This window comes from Phytophthora sojae, assembly GCF_000149755.1.
Source record: "Phytophthora sojae unplaced genomic scaffold PHYSOscaffold_7, whole genome shotgun sequence".
NCBI lineage: Eukaryota > Oomycota > Peronosporomycetes > Peronosporales > Peronosporaceae > Phytophthora > Phytophthora sojae.
This window is the reverse complement of record NW_009258121.1, coordinates 1255303-1273235: the sequence shown is the minus strand read 5'-3', so window position 1 is coordinate 1273235 and position 17933 is coordinate 1255303. Positions and strand designations below refer to the sequence as shown.

The window sequence follows — 17933 nt, the reverse complement described above, 5'->3', positions numbered from 1 at the left end:
GCCTGGAAACCCGCCGAACCACGGTAGCTTAGGCAATCCCAGCAACCCCTTCCGTCCATCCAACCGTGGTAGTTTTGAGACTGCCGGTCACCCCTACAACTTCGGCAACCCAAAGGGTCCAAGCAACCCGAGTGGACCCTCACACCCAAGTGGATCCTCAAACCCCAGCGGCCCCAGAAACCCAAGCGGACCGAGCAACCCCAGTGGACCTAGCAACCCAAGCGGTTCCCGTAACCCAAGCGGACCAAGCAACCCGAGTGGACCCTCAAACCCAAGCGGACCGTCGAATCCCAGCGGACCGGCGAATCCCAGTGGACCTCGTAACCCCAGCGGACCTCGCAACCCCAGTGGACCAAGCAATCCCAGTGGACCGAGCAACCCCAGCAACCCCAGCGGTCCATCGAACCAGAGTGGACCAAGTAACCCCAGTGGACCTCGTAACCCCAGTGGACCAAGCAATCCCAGTGGACCGAGCAACCCCAGCAACCCCAGCGGTCCATCGAACCAGAGTGGACCAAGTAACCCCAGTGGCCCTCGTAACCCCAGTGGACCAAGCAATCCCAGTGGACCGAGCAACCCCAGTGGACCAAGCAACCCGAGTGGACCCTCAAACGCAAGCGGACCGTCGAATCCCAGCGGACCGGCGAATCCCAGTGGACCTCGTAACCCCAGCGGACCTCGTAACCCCAGCGGACCTCGCAACCCCAGTGGACCAAGCAACCCGAGTGGACCGAGCAACCCCAGCAACCCCAGCGGTCCATCGAACCCGAGTGGACCAAGTAACCCCAGTGGACCTCGTAACCCCAGTGGACCAAGCAATCCCAGTGGACCGAGCAACCCAGCGGACCAAGCAACCCGAGCAACCCGGTATCTTAAGACCTCAGTGCTACACCTCCCTGCACATACTTTTCGAAGGCTTCATTGTTAACACAAGTAATCCAAGAAGCATGCTTGTTTTGTTTTTAAAGAAAGCGATCGTGGGGCAACTTCGCGAGCTGAGAAGTTGCCCGCGCGTATCGTGACAAACGATTTTCAATCTGGTACCGCAATTTAGTACATGTATGTATGCTGTACCGAATATATTCCATGTAGGGGCCTTTTAGGTCGGATTCAATTCTTAGCCAATCACAATCGTTGTTGTGACACGCCAACATTCAATAAGGAGAGGTGCTGCTTGCTATTCCAGTCCGAGGGGAGGTGAAAGCCAAGTGGGGCCACGTCGCGTTGGCGCCGCCCCTTGCAGATGAGTGTCCCGGGCGACACCATTCCATACGCCATGGCTGCTGGTGTTACGAGTTGGGGGACCAGGCTGCGCGTGCACCAGTGCACCTCGGCTTGATGGCTCCACTGTTGCTGTTGCTACTGCTACTGGTGTGCTTGCTACCCCCGCGGTGCAGCAGCAGAGCGTCCGCCTCGACGTCCGGAGTGAAGGCCGCGCCGTCGCATCTTCAGCGCCACTTGCGCCTTCTGCGGAGCCGGAACAGCAGACCCGCAGCGACCGCCTCCCTCCACAGTGAAACCTCAGGCCGCCAACACCGCCAACGCGCCCCGCTGACAGGGCCTCCGAATATGGCATTTTTATTTAGTAGGTTGGGCGTTGCTGAATAAATTATCCCCTGACGCTCCTACCAATACAACAGTACATTATGGCGTTGCCCCCAACGTACCACAATAAATAATGCCATTATGAAAAGCCTGAAGTCTATTAACAAGACACCAGTTAGCTTATCATCTAGCTCAAATTGTCCACAGTCGTTGCATCCCAGTACGACCGATTCTGGCGGAGAAATAAAATCGTCTCAAGCGTGCGTGGCAGCAGGCCGTGTCGTTGATGACCAAACGTCACCCGAGCAATGCTGAAGAATCGTTCCACCACGTTCGACGTGGGTGGGATGCTCTTCAGCTGCTCATACTTGACACGGTCCTGTGCAAGCCGCCGGCGCTTCCGAAGACGCTCCACGAACGACGCGGCTGGATCCTCCTCCTCTTCACTCGCGGCCGCGTCGTCCGGTCTGGCAGCTTCGAAGGGCTGCAAAGCGGCCTTTTCAGCACGCGTCAGCCGCTGCGCCTTCCCGCGGAGAACGCGTACACACCCAGCCTCAAAATCTGGGTTGTGCACAATGTTGGCCCGAGGCCCTGCAAAATAAAAACCATTATACAATTATTAGTGAAAATATTGAACACAAATTCAACAGTTATAAACTTACCAATGTAGCGCCCATATTGTGGCTTGACAGCGATCAGCTCGTCGAACCACTCGCGAACGTCCAGCAGGTCGACGTCGTGGCCTTGAAGGGCCTTCGAGACCGACTCGATGTCGCACAGCTCCTGGTACAATGCCCGCAGTCGCTTGTTCATCGCCGGCGGCGGCAGCAGGTCCATGAGGGCGTCGTCTTCGGCGTCAAGAAACTCGAGGAGCTGGAGGTAGCGCCGTACCATCTCGAACGTAGAGCTCCAGCGCGTGTCCTGGCGAATGACAGGCCGAAGTGGCGTTTTCAACCTATTTTGTAAAACAATTTACAAAAGTATACAAATTGTGTTAGAGACATATTGACACACCACACATACACATTGGCGCTTACCGTAGTTTGGCAGATTGGGTGAGAGTACGCAATTTTACCATGAGCGCCTGCACAGCAGCCAGGTCCTCCTCATGCGACGCCATGTCCGCCTGAACAGCAAGGTTCAGGCGGTGGCTTGCGCAACCAACAAGCGGCACACTCATAAGAGTTGCCAGCCGCCGGTTTACGGCGCAGTTGTCAGCTACGAGGAAGCGACACTGCGCCAGCTGTACGCCGTAATCGCGCTGCAGCATGGTCGCTAGAAACTCGAGATGGCCCTGCGCGGAGAGATCGTCGTCCAGCGCGTCCAGCAGCGGGGCCATGCTGAGTAGCGTTGTCTTGGGACAGCCGTTCACCTCATAGCACGCGAACACGGCGATGTAGTGCTCAGATGCGTGTGTCCAGCCGTCGAGCATGATGCCGAAGCGTGCTGGGAGCTCCGACGCAATCGAACGCTCGACGGCGACGACGACCCCGTCCATGCCAGCCCGCAGCGTTTCCTCCGAGATGGGGTCCAGGCTGGAGTAGCTGAATAACATCCATAAAGTAAAGTTGTTAGTTTCCGTAGTAATGTAAACACAATGACCTTATGCATACACGTACCGCCGAGCTTCTCGGCTCTCACAAAAAGATAGTGGCAGGTTGCACATGACAATCCAAACCATCCAGCCGTGGAGGTTGAGCGCCGAGTGGCGGACGAAGTTCACGAGGGAGCCTGTCTCCGCCGTCGTAGCGTCGAACATGACGGTCTCGTTGTCAGGGTGCTCCCGCCTGATATGTTGCATCAGGTTGGAGTACCCGTTCCTATGGGTTTGCTTCCGAACCGTGCCGCAACGGCAACGGAAATACTCGAGAATCACCTCGTCGTTCTCGTCGCGACACGGGCGGAAGTAAAACCCCGAGACTTGGGAGTTCGTGTAGGTAGGGCGAGGGGGGCGGATAGCGCGAACCATGCTGGATGATGTCTTGGAGGCTTGAGAAGTGAAAATTGAAAAGTGAGCGCTGCCAAATGAGCTGCAACTAGCAACGCAGACAACCAGTGATTCCAGTTCTTCTGAACGACTGGAAGCGAGAAGATGGCTGGTAAAACGCTAACATTATTATATAAAGGTAACTGTCATAAATTATGTAATATCACAAAGCACATCAATAAATTATCACGGTAGATGGCTGAACACGCCGAAATGCGTGATTTATTGTTATTTTCTGAAATAATGTTATTGACAATGCTATTTTCGGAGGCCCTGCCCGCTGAGGTCGCAAGGCGAGTGAAAGCGTTTGCTGTTTGCCCACTTTAGCGCCCCGCCTTTCGGTGCTCGGGTGCCCCTTGCTGAGCGAATCTTCTTCGTCCGTTCGACTCCAGCCTCAATGCCGATGCCGTCGTCGGTGAGAAGCTGCTGTGGCCTGGGGCTTTTGCTGGCCATCGTCGCGGCAGCGGCGGACCCCGGTGGAGGTGCCTTCAGGGATGACCGTGAATGAGGACTTCTACGAATCTTAAGGCCGCTCCACTACAGTAGTGCCAATGTCTGCATTCGTGGCCAGCTGCTATGGCTTGTCGGTCCTCGTGCTGCTGGTGGCGGTAGCCATCGTCGCAGCGGCGGACCTGACCCCAGAGGAGGTGCAGGCGTGGATGGCCACGAACGAGGACTTCGACTGGCAGCAGCCGGAAGCGGCGGCCGTCGTGCGCATCGACAGCAGAGGCACGCAGGACGCAGACGGGAACCTCTACTTCGCGGGCTCCAAGACGCTCGACAGTAGCGACGTCGACCAGCTCGACATCTTCGTGGCTCAAGTCAAGGCGGACGACTCGCTTGGCTGGACCAGACAAGTACGTGCGTGGGTCGTCCGACCCACTCGAGCGCTCCTTGGACGACTCTAGCCTAAAGTGACACTGGGTGAATGGCAGGGCAGTGGGGGACGGACGAGGCCGACGTAGCAACTTTCATCACCATCGTCAGTACCTGTACATGGCCGGCTGCACGTGGGGGTACCCGCACGAAGGCGGCCACGCGCTCAACAGCTTCGGCCAATACGGCGGCCACGACGTGGTGCTGGCCAAGATCTCGCTCAGCGGCGACAAGCTCTGGATGCGGCAGGTTGTTGCGTTGGCGGCTTCCAGTCGGTGGGTGATGATGGTCAGCGTTTGCTCATGCGTCTTTGTGTTGTGTGTTGTGTTCCTCATGTGTGTATTGCTGTCAGTTCGGGACGACGGCCAACGACTTCGCGTACGGCGTGGCGCTGGACGGCAGCTTCACACGCTGCTGCTCTCGGGCGGGTGCGTGACCCACCAAGTGGACGAGATCGTGGAGGTGGACGTAGCGCAGATGCTCGAGACCAGGACGCACGCGGGCACAATGTCGGACTACGAGGCGCAGATCATGGACCCGAACGCTCGCGCCAGCGTGGAGAACCAGCAGTATGGTTTTTCTGTGAACCTCAACTTTGGAGGAGATATACTAGACTACGCGATGGACGATGGGGTGGCGCTCAGGCCGAGACGGCGGCGTATCCGAGAAGGTGGACTGGTCGCGGAGTACGCCGATTGTGGATTCTGGGACAAGAACTTTGTAGCGCTCGCTCCTACCGTCTACGATCAATCTGCGTGGGGCTCACACAGTATCCCCGCTCCGAACGTGAACGTTGCGAGCGCGGGGAACTCGCAGGTGGCGGTAACACCGGCTATCTTGGCGTTTACATCAACAAACTGGTCTCCACCTCAGCGCGTCGTGGTTCGTGCAGCAGGCGACGCTATCGCAAAGCCGCATACACGAACTTAAGCTGCGCGCAGGATTGCTGTCTCCCACGATACAGAAGCACCACCGCGTTTCGGGTTCAAGGCAAGATCGGCTAGATCTGACCCGCGACGGAATGCTGTCGGCACCACTTGGCATCTACTCACCGGAGTACATGCGCATGAACACACTTGTGCATGATGAGGCGAAGGTGAGAGGGGCACCCCTTTGCGAACGGCAAAACGATGTTTGAAACGAGCGTCTTGTCTGTTGGCACAGACATGGCACGTGTCGGCCATTTTGGCACTTGATGAGCTTGTATTACACTCAATACACACCATACATGGTCAAAGCTTTAGATAAGCGCTGCTTGTTGCACTGGAAAGTACATGTCGTCGGTCAGATGCGTAGTTTGCGCGTGTGGGTCGCTAGAAGAGAAGCCATACACTACCTTACCGGTAGATACCACCGCTGATACTGCATATCCACAGTCTACATGCAGCGGGTTCCTGCGCTGTTGTCTAAGGGCTCGATTCCAACTCGTGGGTACAAGGAGTGAGGCCTGAATCTCTCTCGCGACTATTATCTCAACTTGCCGTTGCCACTTGGTTACACACGACCACGTAACGAGACTTTCCGAGTTCGTCAGTGATTTATGTGCTCACCATTGGTGGACTTGTCAGTTGGTGGCTACATGACAGGAGCTAACCGTTCAGACAAACAATACGCGGCACCAATTAACCGTTGGTGGTACATGTCCCTTGAATGATTCTAGATAATGATGCCTCTAGATAGTGATAAAAGTGGGGCTCTCACTACTGAGAGCCGTAATAGAGAATTCCTACCCGTGCGGATAGAAAGCACTCGATACTAACATATACTCGAGCAGTTACCTTGGCGTGCCAGCGTTTCCGTCAGTAACTCCTCACGTGATATTAAAACCAATCTCTAACGCTCCGCCCCGCCTCAATGAATCGGAGGTGTCGAATGAAATTCATTCAATGAATGCGTTAGCGTGGTGAGGCCACATGTACTACAGCACCTCAACACTTTACCGATAGCCACGGCGCACTCAGTCGCTACAGATAATATATCTAGAGCAATTCGACTGCTATCTCTTCATGTTGTAACAGGGCGGCAGGTGGCGCGACCAGCTGCACGCACGAGGGACGCTACGAACGGGACGAACGGGCGAGTGTCGGCCGTGGCCGAGGGCCGCAAGTGCGAACACCCGTCAGCACTCGCTACGATGGACGGACGGGCGGAAGTTGTGACCAAGGGCTGCAGCTGTGTGCGTGTGATCGCACACGCTACGGTGGACGAACGGACGGAAGACGTGCGGAGGACTGCAATTGCGTGCGTCCGATGATGTGCGCAACGATGGACGAATCGGACGAGCAGAGGACGAGAGCTGGTCTGGAGGACCGCGGCCTGCGAACGGCCGGCACGCTGTCGTAGAGGGAAGCTTGGAGTACCTCCGGCGGCCGGCCTAATGCGCAAACGATGACCGCGGGCCCGCTGGATTTGGTACAGTATACGGACTTTGGGCGGCCGAGAGCTCAGCGTGAGAGCTCACTCTTAAATCGGCGTTGGAGAACGCAAGTGACCCGAGTGCTGCACTTTGGACGGACGAACGGCTACCGAGTGGCTGTGCTGAAGACGAGCAAGTGACGAACGAAACGGCAGCTTTGGCCGTTAGTGAGTCGTAGGCTAAGATCTAAATAAAGTGGGCGACGTGCCCGTCGGGTGCTCGCCGGCGCGGTGGACTTGTGTTATCCACCGACGGCCAGACGGACTTTGGAGCGACGGGCAGCGTGATGACCAACCCCGCCGTGCAGGGAGAACAGAAAACTTGCAATGTAGTTGATGTGGCCGACCGCAAGTTCTACGAGATGCGCCCCCGAGGGTTTATGCGTCTCCATTGGGGGTTTGTTATTGGTGGCCTGTCCTCACGAGCACTACACACACTTGCCACTGGACCGTTCATAATATGTCTGTCCGAACGGTGAAGTGCTCTCGCGTATCCACCAACTAACAAGGCTTGCTGTGTGCAGATTTGCTACTGACTCGCCACCAGAAAGTCTCATTACGCGCCGCTCTTGTATGTAACCGCACGGTTACAACTCGCTTCGGCTTCAGTTTGCAAGTACGTGCTATTTGGAACCAAACATAACTCCTGAAGACAGCCTAGCGGTGGTTTCGTGAGCAACCGGAGGCTGGGCAAGTGGTTTCGGTCAAGACTTTTGGCCCTCAACTGACGGCGGCATGCAGAGCTGCCTTTTCGGGTCGCGGTGAGTGAGTGGATGGGGGCGGGAGGCGACTGCAGCGAGTGATTTGTTCGCCCAACGGGCACCTCCCAGCGCCGTCAGGCCATTTCACTGCACAATCGCTTTATGCACCAGCAGCCATTGCGCCACCCCCCGTCGAAATCTCAGCTAGCAACGAACGAACAGCAAAATCCTCTCGGACGAAGAGAAAGCCGAGGCTGATCTCACTCTTCAATTTACCAACTCGGTCCAAGGCCCAAGTACCCCTCTATCTTGAAGCAGTCAGAGCTTCTCACCGCCATCCGCCATGAAGCTCGTGACGATATTGGCCGTCGCTGCTTTATTGAGCCTTGCCTCAGCCGATATTTCGGTTAACACGGAGGCGAAGTCGGTCGTGCGGAACTTACGAATGGAGGTGCCACAGTCGATGGCTGCCAGGCCGTCGTCGCCGCACCACCACCACCACCACCACCCGCAGCACTACTCTCCGCCGAGGGCCCAGCCGCAGCGGCGCGATCACGGACACGACCATGACCGGAACCGACAGGGCGCGACCAATCCACCCCGTTCGACCTCTATGCCTCTGCATTCACCGCACCACCATGCCACGCATCCCCCGCGTTCGCCTCCCGACCGGCAGCAGTACCTCTCGACACCAGCGCGTCAGCCAGAGCTGCGCGGCCACACCGAGTCGGCCCGCAACAGTGGCTATCCAGTAAATCGAGAGAGCTGGAGCGCGCCTGCCCGCCACCCGGACTACTACCAATCAACACCAACGCGCCAGCCCGAGCGTCATGATCGTCCCGAGGCGAACCACGCCAACCCGTCTAGCGCTAGACACAACGCAAACCATTCAAGAAACCCTTACCGTCCGGCCAACCCCGCGAGCCCCAGCAACCCGTCCAACCCTGGCGCCTTCGAGAACGCTGCCAACCCCTACACCCCCGGCGGCCCCTCTCACCCTAGGAACCCGTCTACTCCTTCAACCCCTGCGCGCCCAACAACTCCGGCTACCCGGTAAACCGCAGGGACCAAGCTCGACCAACGAACCCCACAGGACCAAGCGGGCCTAGCAATCCCACTGGACCACACCACCCAACTGGGCCAAGGCATCCCGCTGGCACAAACAACAACTACTCCGACCGGCCCGACGACCCCCACTGGACCAACCACGCCGACTGGGCCAACGTCACCAACCCGCCCGATTGGACCAACGACACCGACTCGCCCTTAAAACCTTGCAGCGAACTAGGCGCTCATCTACCTGCACATACAGTGCGCGCCGAAATTATTACCGCACCCCAAAAATTATTTTTTTAAATTGTGCTTTCGGCGCCAAACCGCTGCTTATGATTCGTCTAGAGTCGATAGAAAACAGATGCAACAATCAGAATCGAAAAAGCTGTAACCGTTTTTTTGCAATGGACGAAAAACAGACTTTGGGTCGGGTCAAAATTATAGCCGCACCCGGAAACCTATCGGTAAGATTGGTAACAAACTCGTGGAGAGCTGTTTCAAGCGTAATAAATGAACTAACTCGATTAAGCAGCTCGAATAACGCCTAGTAAGCTGCTTAGAATGGTTAGTAAAGCTTTGGAGTGGTGAGTACCCCGCTGTACACCAACCAGGGGAACGAGTGAGGTGCCAATTCGCGTCACGGTTCCTATGAAGCTGAAAAGCATGTTTGTAGCGAATAGAAATGGTAAAACAATATAACTACATATCCCACGACAGAAAAGAACCGTCTGCATTCAATCTGTGACGAGCTAGCTCGATATAAGTGGTGTGCAAACACTAGGTGGCGATTTGGTCGGACTTCCGAGACAACACTAGGTGGATTCTGGAAGCAACTCGGGCATTATTTTCAAGACGAATTACTCTACTTTTGATACGTAGCCATGTATTTACCAAACTACGCACTGTTCACAGGTCGAAGACCTGTGCTTGCCCAGGTAAAAAAACTTGTAACTTTCCAAAACCGGGTACCAAACCGGGTCTCTCTTTCTTAATAAATGCTAAAATTTATGCACATTATTTACCAAAGGTTGATACTAATCGTTTATTATTTACCAAAACCTGCATTCAAACGTATCAATTTGCGCCATAATCGACCAAGCTTAGCTGAAGATGACTGTAACAGGGTTACACGCACAAGTGGCTGCAGGCACTTGTAACTCTAACAGATACGACGTCTGTTAGAGGTTTGAAAGACTTTCTCGACCTTGGTGTAGATACACCAAAGGCTACATACATTTACGATCACCACGACGGGTGGTCCATAGAGACTTAGGATTCCTATTGGTTGAGAGCAGCATCTCTTAGCCAATGAGCGACAAGCATAGCATTGGAATTCTGCCAACCAGCCGTTGGCAGGTTCCTATCTTAGAATATTACATTTAGAGGAAGTCAGAAACATAAAACAAAAATAGCAGTTCTCATTTTAACCCAAAAACATTATTTGGATCGTTTATTTAGATTAATCTATACTCGGAGGCCCGAGTATAATTAACTAATTTAAACTAGGCTACGCTTCCTCACATACACGCGCACACGTGTAAGCTAAAGTAGTGGGCCAAAGTAGGCCCATTACACCTGGTAGCACTTTGTAGTCCGTCCAACGACCGACTACCTGAGTTCGTACGTCACCGCACGAACGCGGAGCTGAGAACCTTCCCATGGATACAGAGGTGCCCATGGAAAGCTCCACTACGCCTGCAACTCACGTTGCACGCGCTGACTGTCCCCACCTGTCGGATCCAGAGTGGGAGGCTCTCCAACGACTGTCAACAGTCATTGGTGAGGCGGCTGTAGTTACGATGCTGCGTACGCTAACGCCGACAGAGCAACACGGTGTTGCTCTGGGTTTCATCCTGAAGGAGCAACGCGATGTTGCTGCTACTACGGCGGTGTCGTCCGGGACGACACCACGCGCGCAATCGTTAAAGCTCAATGTGAGTAACTATGTCGGAAGAGAGGGTGAACCTCTCCTCCGTTGACTTGTCGAACTCGACACTGCCATTGCGGCTCGACGTATCATCGACCCGTTGTCGAAGGTTGCGTTCGCCATGTCATGTCTTGGCGGACGTGCTAGAAGTTGGGCGTATGGACGCCGACTCTCGGATCCTACGTGCTTTAGCACGTACGAGGGTTTCAAGGAAGAGCTCAGGCAAGTGTTTGAGCCACCGCAAAACGAGTTCCGGTCGAGGCCGGAGTTCCTCGACCTGCAGCAGGGCAAGCATGATGTCCATGCTTTCGCTCAGAGAGCACGGTACTTGGTCTCGAACATCGTGACCAATCCGATCGACGAGGCGACCAAGGTCGTCACGTTCATAAAGGGGCTGAGAGATGGGCCTGTGAAGACCTATCTCTTCCGTGAGTACCCGAGTACTCTCGAAGCTGCAATTACTCTTGCAATGCAGGAGGAGTTTAGCCTGCGGCAGGCTAAGCTGCATGCACATGTGCCGAGGCCACAGCCACGCCCGGTAGTGAGGACGGGAGGCCCAGAACCCATGGACCTCTCGAGTGCTTCACCTGCTGGACCCCAGCAGCTGCAGGGAAACAACGTGCAATGCTACCGTTGCGGTAGAGTCGGTCACTTTGCTCGGGAGTGCACGGCCCCCGTGCACCAGCAGGGTGGCTATCGCGGCGGTGCCGGGCACTGGCGCAACCAAACAAAAAAACGCTGGACAACAGTAGGCGCGGGGGCGCCCTACTGGTAATGCGGTTCCGCGTGTCGATCTTGGACGCGCGACACTGAGGACTGCAGCCCCCTGTGAGATTCATTCTCACTGCAAAAACCAAGATGACAAGCCTGACCTTGTCATCCTGAATGTGAACTCGATGAGAGCAAGCGGCTCTCTCCGTGCTTTGGTAGATGCTGGCGCGTCGAAGAACTTTGTTCGACTGCGAAGTCTATCAAGGCTTGACTTCGAGGATTTAAAGACACCTCGAAGTATGTTGGAAGTACGACTGGCAACGGGTGCTGTCGTGAAGACCGAGAAGCGCATGGTACGCGTGCGCTTCACGTATGAAAATCAAGAGTTTGTCGAGACCTTTATCGTCCTGGATCTGGACGATAAGTTTGACATTGTATTGGGCATACCGTGGCTTGCACGGCATGATCCAGTCATCGATTGGGAGAAGCGCACTCTCGTGCGCTTCGGTCGCGACAGCGGAACAGTGAGCGATGGCCCTGTTGCCGCTACGCACGCACCGACAGGTGCGCGCAACTCCAGCGCCTAATGCCGCTGTCCCGGAGCGCCCTGGGCGCGCGCGAGCACGCGCGCAAGAGCAGCTAGCGTCGGCGTTGCCGCCGACAGCTAATGAAGGAAATGTGTTGACCTCGGAGGTCGACACCCGCTTTTCAGCGAATAAGGAAGAGTCTCCGGCCTCAAGGGGCACGGATGACGCAGGCGAGTCACACGCCGCAGCCGTGGAGGCTGACGCGAATCTGATTGGATCAGGTCTGGCCAATAATAAGAGCCAAGGTGACGTAACGCCGTCGACTCCGGGAGTCGATGGCTTGGGTGAATTTGATTCGTCGGCTCGGGGAGCCGACGCACCCTCCGTAATGGAGGTCTCCGCCAATGGTTGGCGTCGAGGTATTGAAGTCGCATCGACTCCGGGAGTCGATAGCATGGACAAATTTGATTCGTCGGCTCGGGGAGCCGACGCACCCTCCGTAATGGAGGGCTCCGCCAATAACAGGCGTCGAGGTAAAGATGGCGTGTCGGCTCCGGGAGCCGACGCTGCTCGCGGTGCGGACGGTTGCAAACGTCCCGCACCGGAAAAACTTGCATACTGTCGTGCAGCCGGGCTGCACGACGAAGCGCCGGGCGACCAAGCCGGGCTTGAAGTCGCTCGCCCGCGGGACGAACCCGCCGGTGGTAAACAAGAAGAACACCCGTCCACGGCTGGGCCTGGACGAGGTCAAGAACCAAGCGGAGCCGGGCTCCGCAAAACAAGAAGACGGCGCATGCGAAGGTCGCTGCGCAAGTCTCGGCCTGGGGCCGAGACGCTACAAGGAATGTCTGCCGGGCAGACGGAGGCGGAGAAGCCGGACGTCGAGACGCTGAACGTCTTGACGCGTACCTGTGCCGGGTTCCGGTACAGGGAGATGACTCTCGCTAACCCTCCGACGCAAGCGTCGGAGTTGACTTCGCTTCCAGTCATGAGCTGGAAGCGCTTCGCGCGTGACTTGCACGATGGACGCATCGAGCAAATATGCATTCTCTCGGACGCCGAGAGAACGAAGAGCGAGAATGAAGAACGGAGGCAGTTCTTCATGGAGAGCACCACTGCGAGCGAGGACACTCTCAGTGCGAAGACGAAGAAGGAGCGCTTTGAAGAGCAGAGCTGGGACTCGTTGAAGACGAGTCCCTACTACGAAATCTTACGGGAGTACGCGGACGTACTTCCGGAAGAGATCCCTGCGGAGCTTCCGCAGGACAAGGGCATCAAGCACGAGATTGATCTCGTGCCGGGGACGAAGTATTGTGTCACGCGGCAGTGGCCACTGCCGCGAGAGCAGGTCAAGGCGATCGACGACTTCTTTGAGAGTCGTCGCAAAGCTGGACAAGTGCGGGAATCAAAATCCCCGCACAGTGCTCCGACGTTCTGTGTCAAGAAGCCACAGGGCGACTGGCGCATCGTTCATGCGTACAACAAGCTGAACGATGCGACGATACCGGCGCAGACACCGATACCGCGAAAAGATGTCATCATCGATTCGATGGCCAGGAGCACTATTTACAGTGCTCTTGATCTGCGCGATGGGTTCTATCAGATCCTCATGCGTGAGAGCGATATCCCTCTCACGGCTGTGAGCACGCCGGGCGGCATGCTCTGGGAGTGGCTGGTGATGCCGCAGGGTCTGAAGAACGCCCCTGCGACCTTCAACAGGTGCGTGACGCACTTGTTGCGCTCGGTGCGCGACTTCGCACCGAGCTACTTCGACGATGTGTTCGTCCACAGCCGGGCTGTGGACGGGATGAGCGATGTTGAGATGCACAAGGTGCATCTCCGGAAGCTGCTTGCGCTCATGCGCAAGCACAAGCTCTATGCGAACCTGAAGAAGTGCATCTTCGGGACGAGCGAGATACCCGTGCTCGGGTGTCTCGTCGGGAAGAACGGTGTCCGCCCTGACCCTGAGAAGGTCAGAGTAATCAATGAGTGGCCGACGCCGTCGAACGTCAAGGAACTGCGGCAGTTCCTTGGCTTGGCCACGTACTTGTGCAAGTACGTGAAGGACTACGCGAGCATGATACGCCCGCTGTCACAGCTCCTGAAGAAGGACGCCGAGTGGGTTTGGACTGCTGAGTGTCAGCAGGCCTTCGATGCAGTCAAGCGGGGCTTGTCTGAGGCGCCGATCTTGGCGGTGGCCGACCAAGATCGCCCATTCCACGTTGTGTGTGACGCATCCGACTTCGCAATCGGATGTGCGTTGATGCAGCACGATCACGAGGGTCGTGATCGTGTGGTCTACTACCAATCGCGTCAGCTGAAACCAGCTGAGCGCAACTACCCGTTGCATGACAAGGAACTCCTTGCCATGAAGTACGCACTCGCGAAGTTCCAAGTGTATCTACTCGGAAGCAAACCGTTCGTGGTCTATACGGACCACGCGTCACTGCGGACGGCTGTGAAGTCGCCGCACATCTCGCAACGGATGGCGAGATGGCTCTCATTCTTCGCAGAGTATAACTTCCGGGTTGAGTACAAACCCGGAAGACTCAATGTGGTGGCCGACGCGCTCTCGCGTCGACCTGACTGATGCCGACGTCAATTCCATTGACGCCATGCGATCGAGCACCCCAACGTCGTCACTGTTGGACGACGTGAAGGTCGCGTGCGCGCACGACGCGGACGCGAAGCTCTTGCTGGCCTACGGCTCAGCGCCTTCTGACAAAACTCGTCAGAAGTTGCCGAAGCATCTTCGTGCTCGTGCACACCGTTATCGGGTGCACGACGGGTTATTACTCTATAGTGCAGTCGACGACAACGCGGACCGCGTTGTCGTGCCCAATGACCATGACCTGCGACTCAGGATCATGTACGAGTATCACGATGCACCGACTGCGGGGCATCCGGGCCGTGAGAAGACATACCTTCTTCTCATGCGAGACTTCTGGGCCCACCAGTACAAATGGGTGCGCAAGTACGTCCGTGCTTGCGAGGTTTGTCAACGTGTGAAGGCTGCGCCTTTCGCGCAGGCTCCCTTGCAGTCACTACCAACTCCACGAGAGTGTTGGCAGTCCATGTCTTTGGACTTCGTGTTCGGTCTTCCCCCGGACAGCCAGGGGAACACAGGCGTTGTGGTCTTTGTTGACCGCTTCAGCAAGATGGTACATCTTGCTGCGGTACCCGCTGAAGTGACTGCGAAGCAGACGGCGCGTCCGTTCGTTGACATGGTGTTCAAACACCATGGCATGTCGATCGACATTGTGTCGGATCGGGACCCGCGCTTCACTGCACACCTTTGGCAAGAAGTGTTTACACTTCTTGGGAGTCAACTTTCGATGTCGACTGCGGACCATCCGCAGACGGACGGGCAGACCGAGCGCGTGAACCGCGTGCTCGTAGACGTGCTTAAGAGCTACGCTCACTCGTTCCAACACTGGAGCGAGTGCCTGCCGATGGCGGAGTTCGCCATCAACAACTCGGTGCATGCCTCGACCGGGCATACACCGTTCTACGTGAATGCCATCAGGCACCCACGCCTCCCGAGTCTACTCGGGATGGTGGCTCCTTCCTTAAGTGGGGGAGGATCTACGACTGCAACGCAGCAGTCGCAGAATGCCGCTGACACTTGCACAGTGTCAGCCGCGACTACGCGCAAGAAGAAGAAGAAGCACGCGTCTGTGCAGGGCACAGCCGCCGACAAGAGCAAGAAGAAGAAGAAGAACGGGTCTGTGCAGGGCACAGATACCGCGAAGACGAACGCAGAGACCGGGCCTACTGCTAGAAACGATCAGTTCGGACGAAATCAACTTCGTGCAGCGCAGACAAGCCGTCATTCGGTTTGTCCAAGACGCTATCGCAGCTTCTGTCGACCGACAGAAGCTGAACGCAGACAATGTTGGTAGGGGCAACACTAATGAATTCAAGAAGGGTTCATCGGTTTTGTTAGCAACTCAAAACCTGCCTAAACACGCAGTTTCCGACTTCGGGGCGAGCAAGCTCGCTCCGCGCTTCATCGGGCCGTTCACGGTGTTGGCATGGCATGGCAACGCCTACACGCTAGATATTCCATCTAGCATGCGCCTCCATCCGACCTTTTACGTCGGGCGGCTGAAGCCATACCTGCAGCACGAGCCACACCTAGCTCGGCTGGCCCGAAGCGGAAGCCCCAGCGGGAGCGAACCTCTGCTCCAGCGCGTGAACGCGCTGGGCCAAGCGTGCGACGCGACCTCCCACGTCGACAGAGATGTCCGACGCGGTCTGCGAGGCATGAGCGACTTGAGCCCTCATGATCGCCACCTCCTGCTTCAGAGCGGCGAACTCCCGGCTCTGATGCTGTTCCACAGCAGCGACCCGCTCCTCGAACGTCGGGCCAAGGTCAACCCCAGGTTGACCATACCCGGGGCGTATTCCCACCACCGCCGCCTCCGATCCGCAACGCCCGCGGCTCAACACGCTGGATTGTTGAGCGTATTGTGAACCATAGTATCCCGAAAACGAACCGGCAGCCGGTTCGTTATCGTATTCGTTGGAGAGGGGTTCCGCCCCACCAAGATACATGGGAGCCACGGGACGTCCTGCTGCAGGACGTTCCGGAAATAGTGAGGGCGTACGAAGCTCACCACGCACTGCCGACGCGAAGGTAGTGCGAGCGCTGTGGTCACCTACAGCGCCCGAGGTCCCACGATCGCGTTCCTTGCGTGCCAAGAACTTGGCACGAAGATCCTTGAGACTATCAGGTACACGAATCGTCGTGTACCCGTTTAGGTCGCGGTTGCTCAAGCGCACCGCACCCGGAAGACACAACGTGCACTGTTGGCCTTCGGGCACAGCGCATGGAATACCAGCGTCCACAGAGGATCTGTGGAGCTGCTCCAGCCGCCCGCGCGTTGAGAATGTCTCGAAGCGCTCACGGGCATGCTTAACCCGCTCGCGGTAAGCAGCCGGTTTCTAGTTGAAGTTCTCAACAAAAGCATTCCAACTTTGACAAAGTGCCTGCCACTCATGCACATTGCTGCGAGAAGAGGTCTTCTTGCTGGAGAAGTACCGGAGCTCGTGGAGGAGCCCGATGTAGTAGTCGCGCCTTTGATTCGTTAACGGATCAAAGTGCTGCTCCTCCGCAACAGCATCGTCGTGGATACCGCTGCATACGTACAGCGGGATTTCGTTTGGAGGCACAGTGTTGCCCACACGGCCTGCGATCTCTGACGCCGACGGCATCCACGGATCGCGCGCTGCCTGAGCAGCGCGCGGAGAGCTTGAAGGCGCCACCTCACGCGGGGAGCTTAAAGCCTCAGCAGCAGAGAGCGGAGTGTCGCTCTCGCCGCGCGAACGCTTCGAGCTCGAAGCGTCCGAGTCGTCTCCTTCACGAGGGCGTCTCGACCCGGCATGCAGGTCGAGACTATCGCTGTCGATAGACTCCTTGCGCTTGCTAGAAGAGGCCTCGCCCTCTTCCACCTCCACGTCGTCGTCTTCATAGTCAACGGCGCCGTTGATTACAGAAAAACCTTCGAGGACAATCTCTGGTTGAGTTGTCCCCGCCACAGCCTTGGCAGCAAGAGCGTCACGCTTTGCTTTGAGACGCTCGCGGTACTCGGGGATAGAGAGAGTCTCTATCCCGGCGGAGGACTTCCCCACTGCTGCAGCGTCGGTCTTCTTCGGCGAGCTCATTGCCGAATAAGCTCGAGTTTTCTTTCTCCCAACGTGAAGAATTGACGAATGGTCAATTTCCTGATTGACGTGCCGTGGCTCGGCGCGTCTAACATTGAGGGGAGGATGGTGTAACAGGGTTACACGCACAAGTGGCTACAGGCACTTGTAACTCTAACAGATACGACGTCTGTTAGAGGTTTGAAAGACTTTCTCGACCTTGGTGTAGATACACCAAAGGCTACATACATTTACGATCACCACGACGGGTGGTCCATAGAGACTTAGGATTCCTATTGGTTGAGAGCAGCATCTCTTAGCCAATGAGCGACAAGCATAGCATTGGAATTCTGCCAACCAGCCGTTGGCAGGTTCCTATCTTAGAATATTACATTTAGAGGAAGTCAGAAACATAAAACAAAAATAGCAGTTCTCATTTTAACCCAAAAACATTATTTGGATCGTTTATTTAGATTAATCTATACTCGGAGGCCCGAGTATAAATAACAAATTTAAACTAGGCTACGCTTCCTCACATACACGCT

General features: G+C 56.2%; 5 protein-coding genes across 5 annotated transcripts; 2 read left to right on the top strand and 3 right to left on the bottom strand.

Moving 5' to 3' along the window:
- Positions 1–209: 209 nt before the first annotated feature.
- On the bottom strand, positions 210–761 carry PHYSODRAFT_516419 (hypothetical protein; the record flags this gene model as incomplete). Its single annotated transcript, XM_009533905.1, has 1 exon — positions 210–761. The coding sequence occupies one exon, from the start codon at positions 759–761 to the stop codon at positions 210–212; it is 552 nt and encodes a 183-aa protein (XP_009532200.1).
- Positions 762–1540: 779 nt separating this feature from the next.
- On the bottom strand, positions 1541–3809 carry PHYSODRAFT_286888 (hypothetical protein). Its single transcript, XM_009533904.1, has 2 exons — positions 2583–3809; positions 1541–2500 (listed from the first exon to the last, which is right to left on the bottom strand). The coding sequence occupies exons 1-2, from the start codon at positions 3098–3100 to the stop codon at positions 2056–2058; spliced, it is 963 nt and encodes a 320-aa protein (XP_009532199.1). The 5' UTR covers positions 3101–3809; the 3' UTR covers positions 1541–2055.
- A 274-nt stretch (positions 3810–4083) lies between these two features.
- On the top strand, positions 4084–5338 carry PHYSODRAFT_250808 (hypothetical protein; the record flags this gene model as incomplete). The annotated part of the gene is made up of 2 exons (XM_009533903.1): positions 4084–4389; positions 4520–5338. The coding sequence occupies 2 exons, from the start codon at positions 4084–4086 to the stop codon at positions 5336–5338; spliced, it is 1125 nt and encodes a 374-aa protein (XP_009532198.1).
- A 2529-nt stretch (positions 5339–7867) lies between these two features.
- On the top strand, positions 7868–8581 carry PHYSODRAFT_303737 (hypothetical protein; the record flags this gene model as incomplete). The annotated part of the gene is made up of 1 exon (XM_009533902.1): positions 7868–8581. The coding sequence occupies one exon, from the start codon at positions 7868–7870 to the stop codon at positions 8579–8581; it is 714 nt and encodes a 237-aa protein (XP_009532197.1).
- Positions 8582–15879: 7298 nt separating this feature from the next.
- Positions 15880–17409, bottom strand: PHYSODRAFT_336358 (hypothetical protein; the record flags this gene model as incomplete). The annotated part of the gene is made up of 2 exons (XM_009533901.1): positions 15880–16689; positions 16750–17409. 2 exons carry the CDS (start codon positions 17407–17409, stop codon positions 15880–15882), a joined length of 1470 nt encoding a protein of 489 aa, XP_009532196.1.
- Positions 17410–17933: the final 524 nt, after the last annotated feature.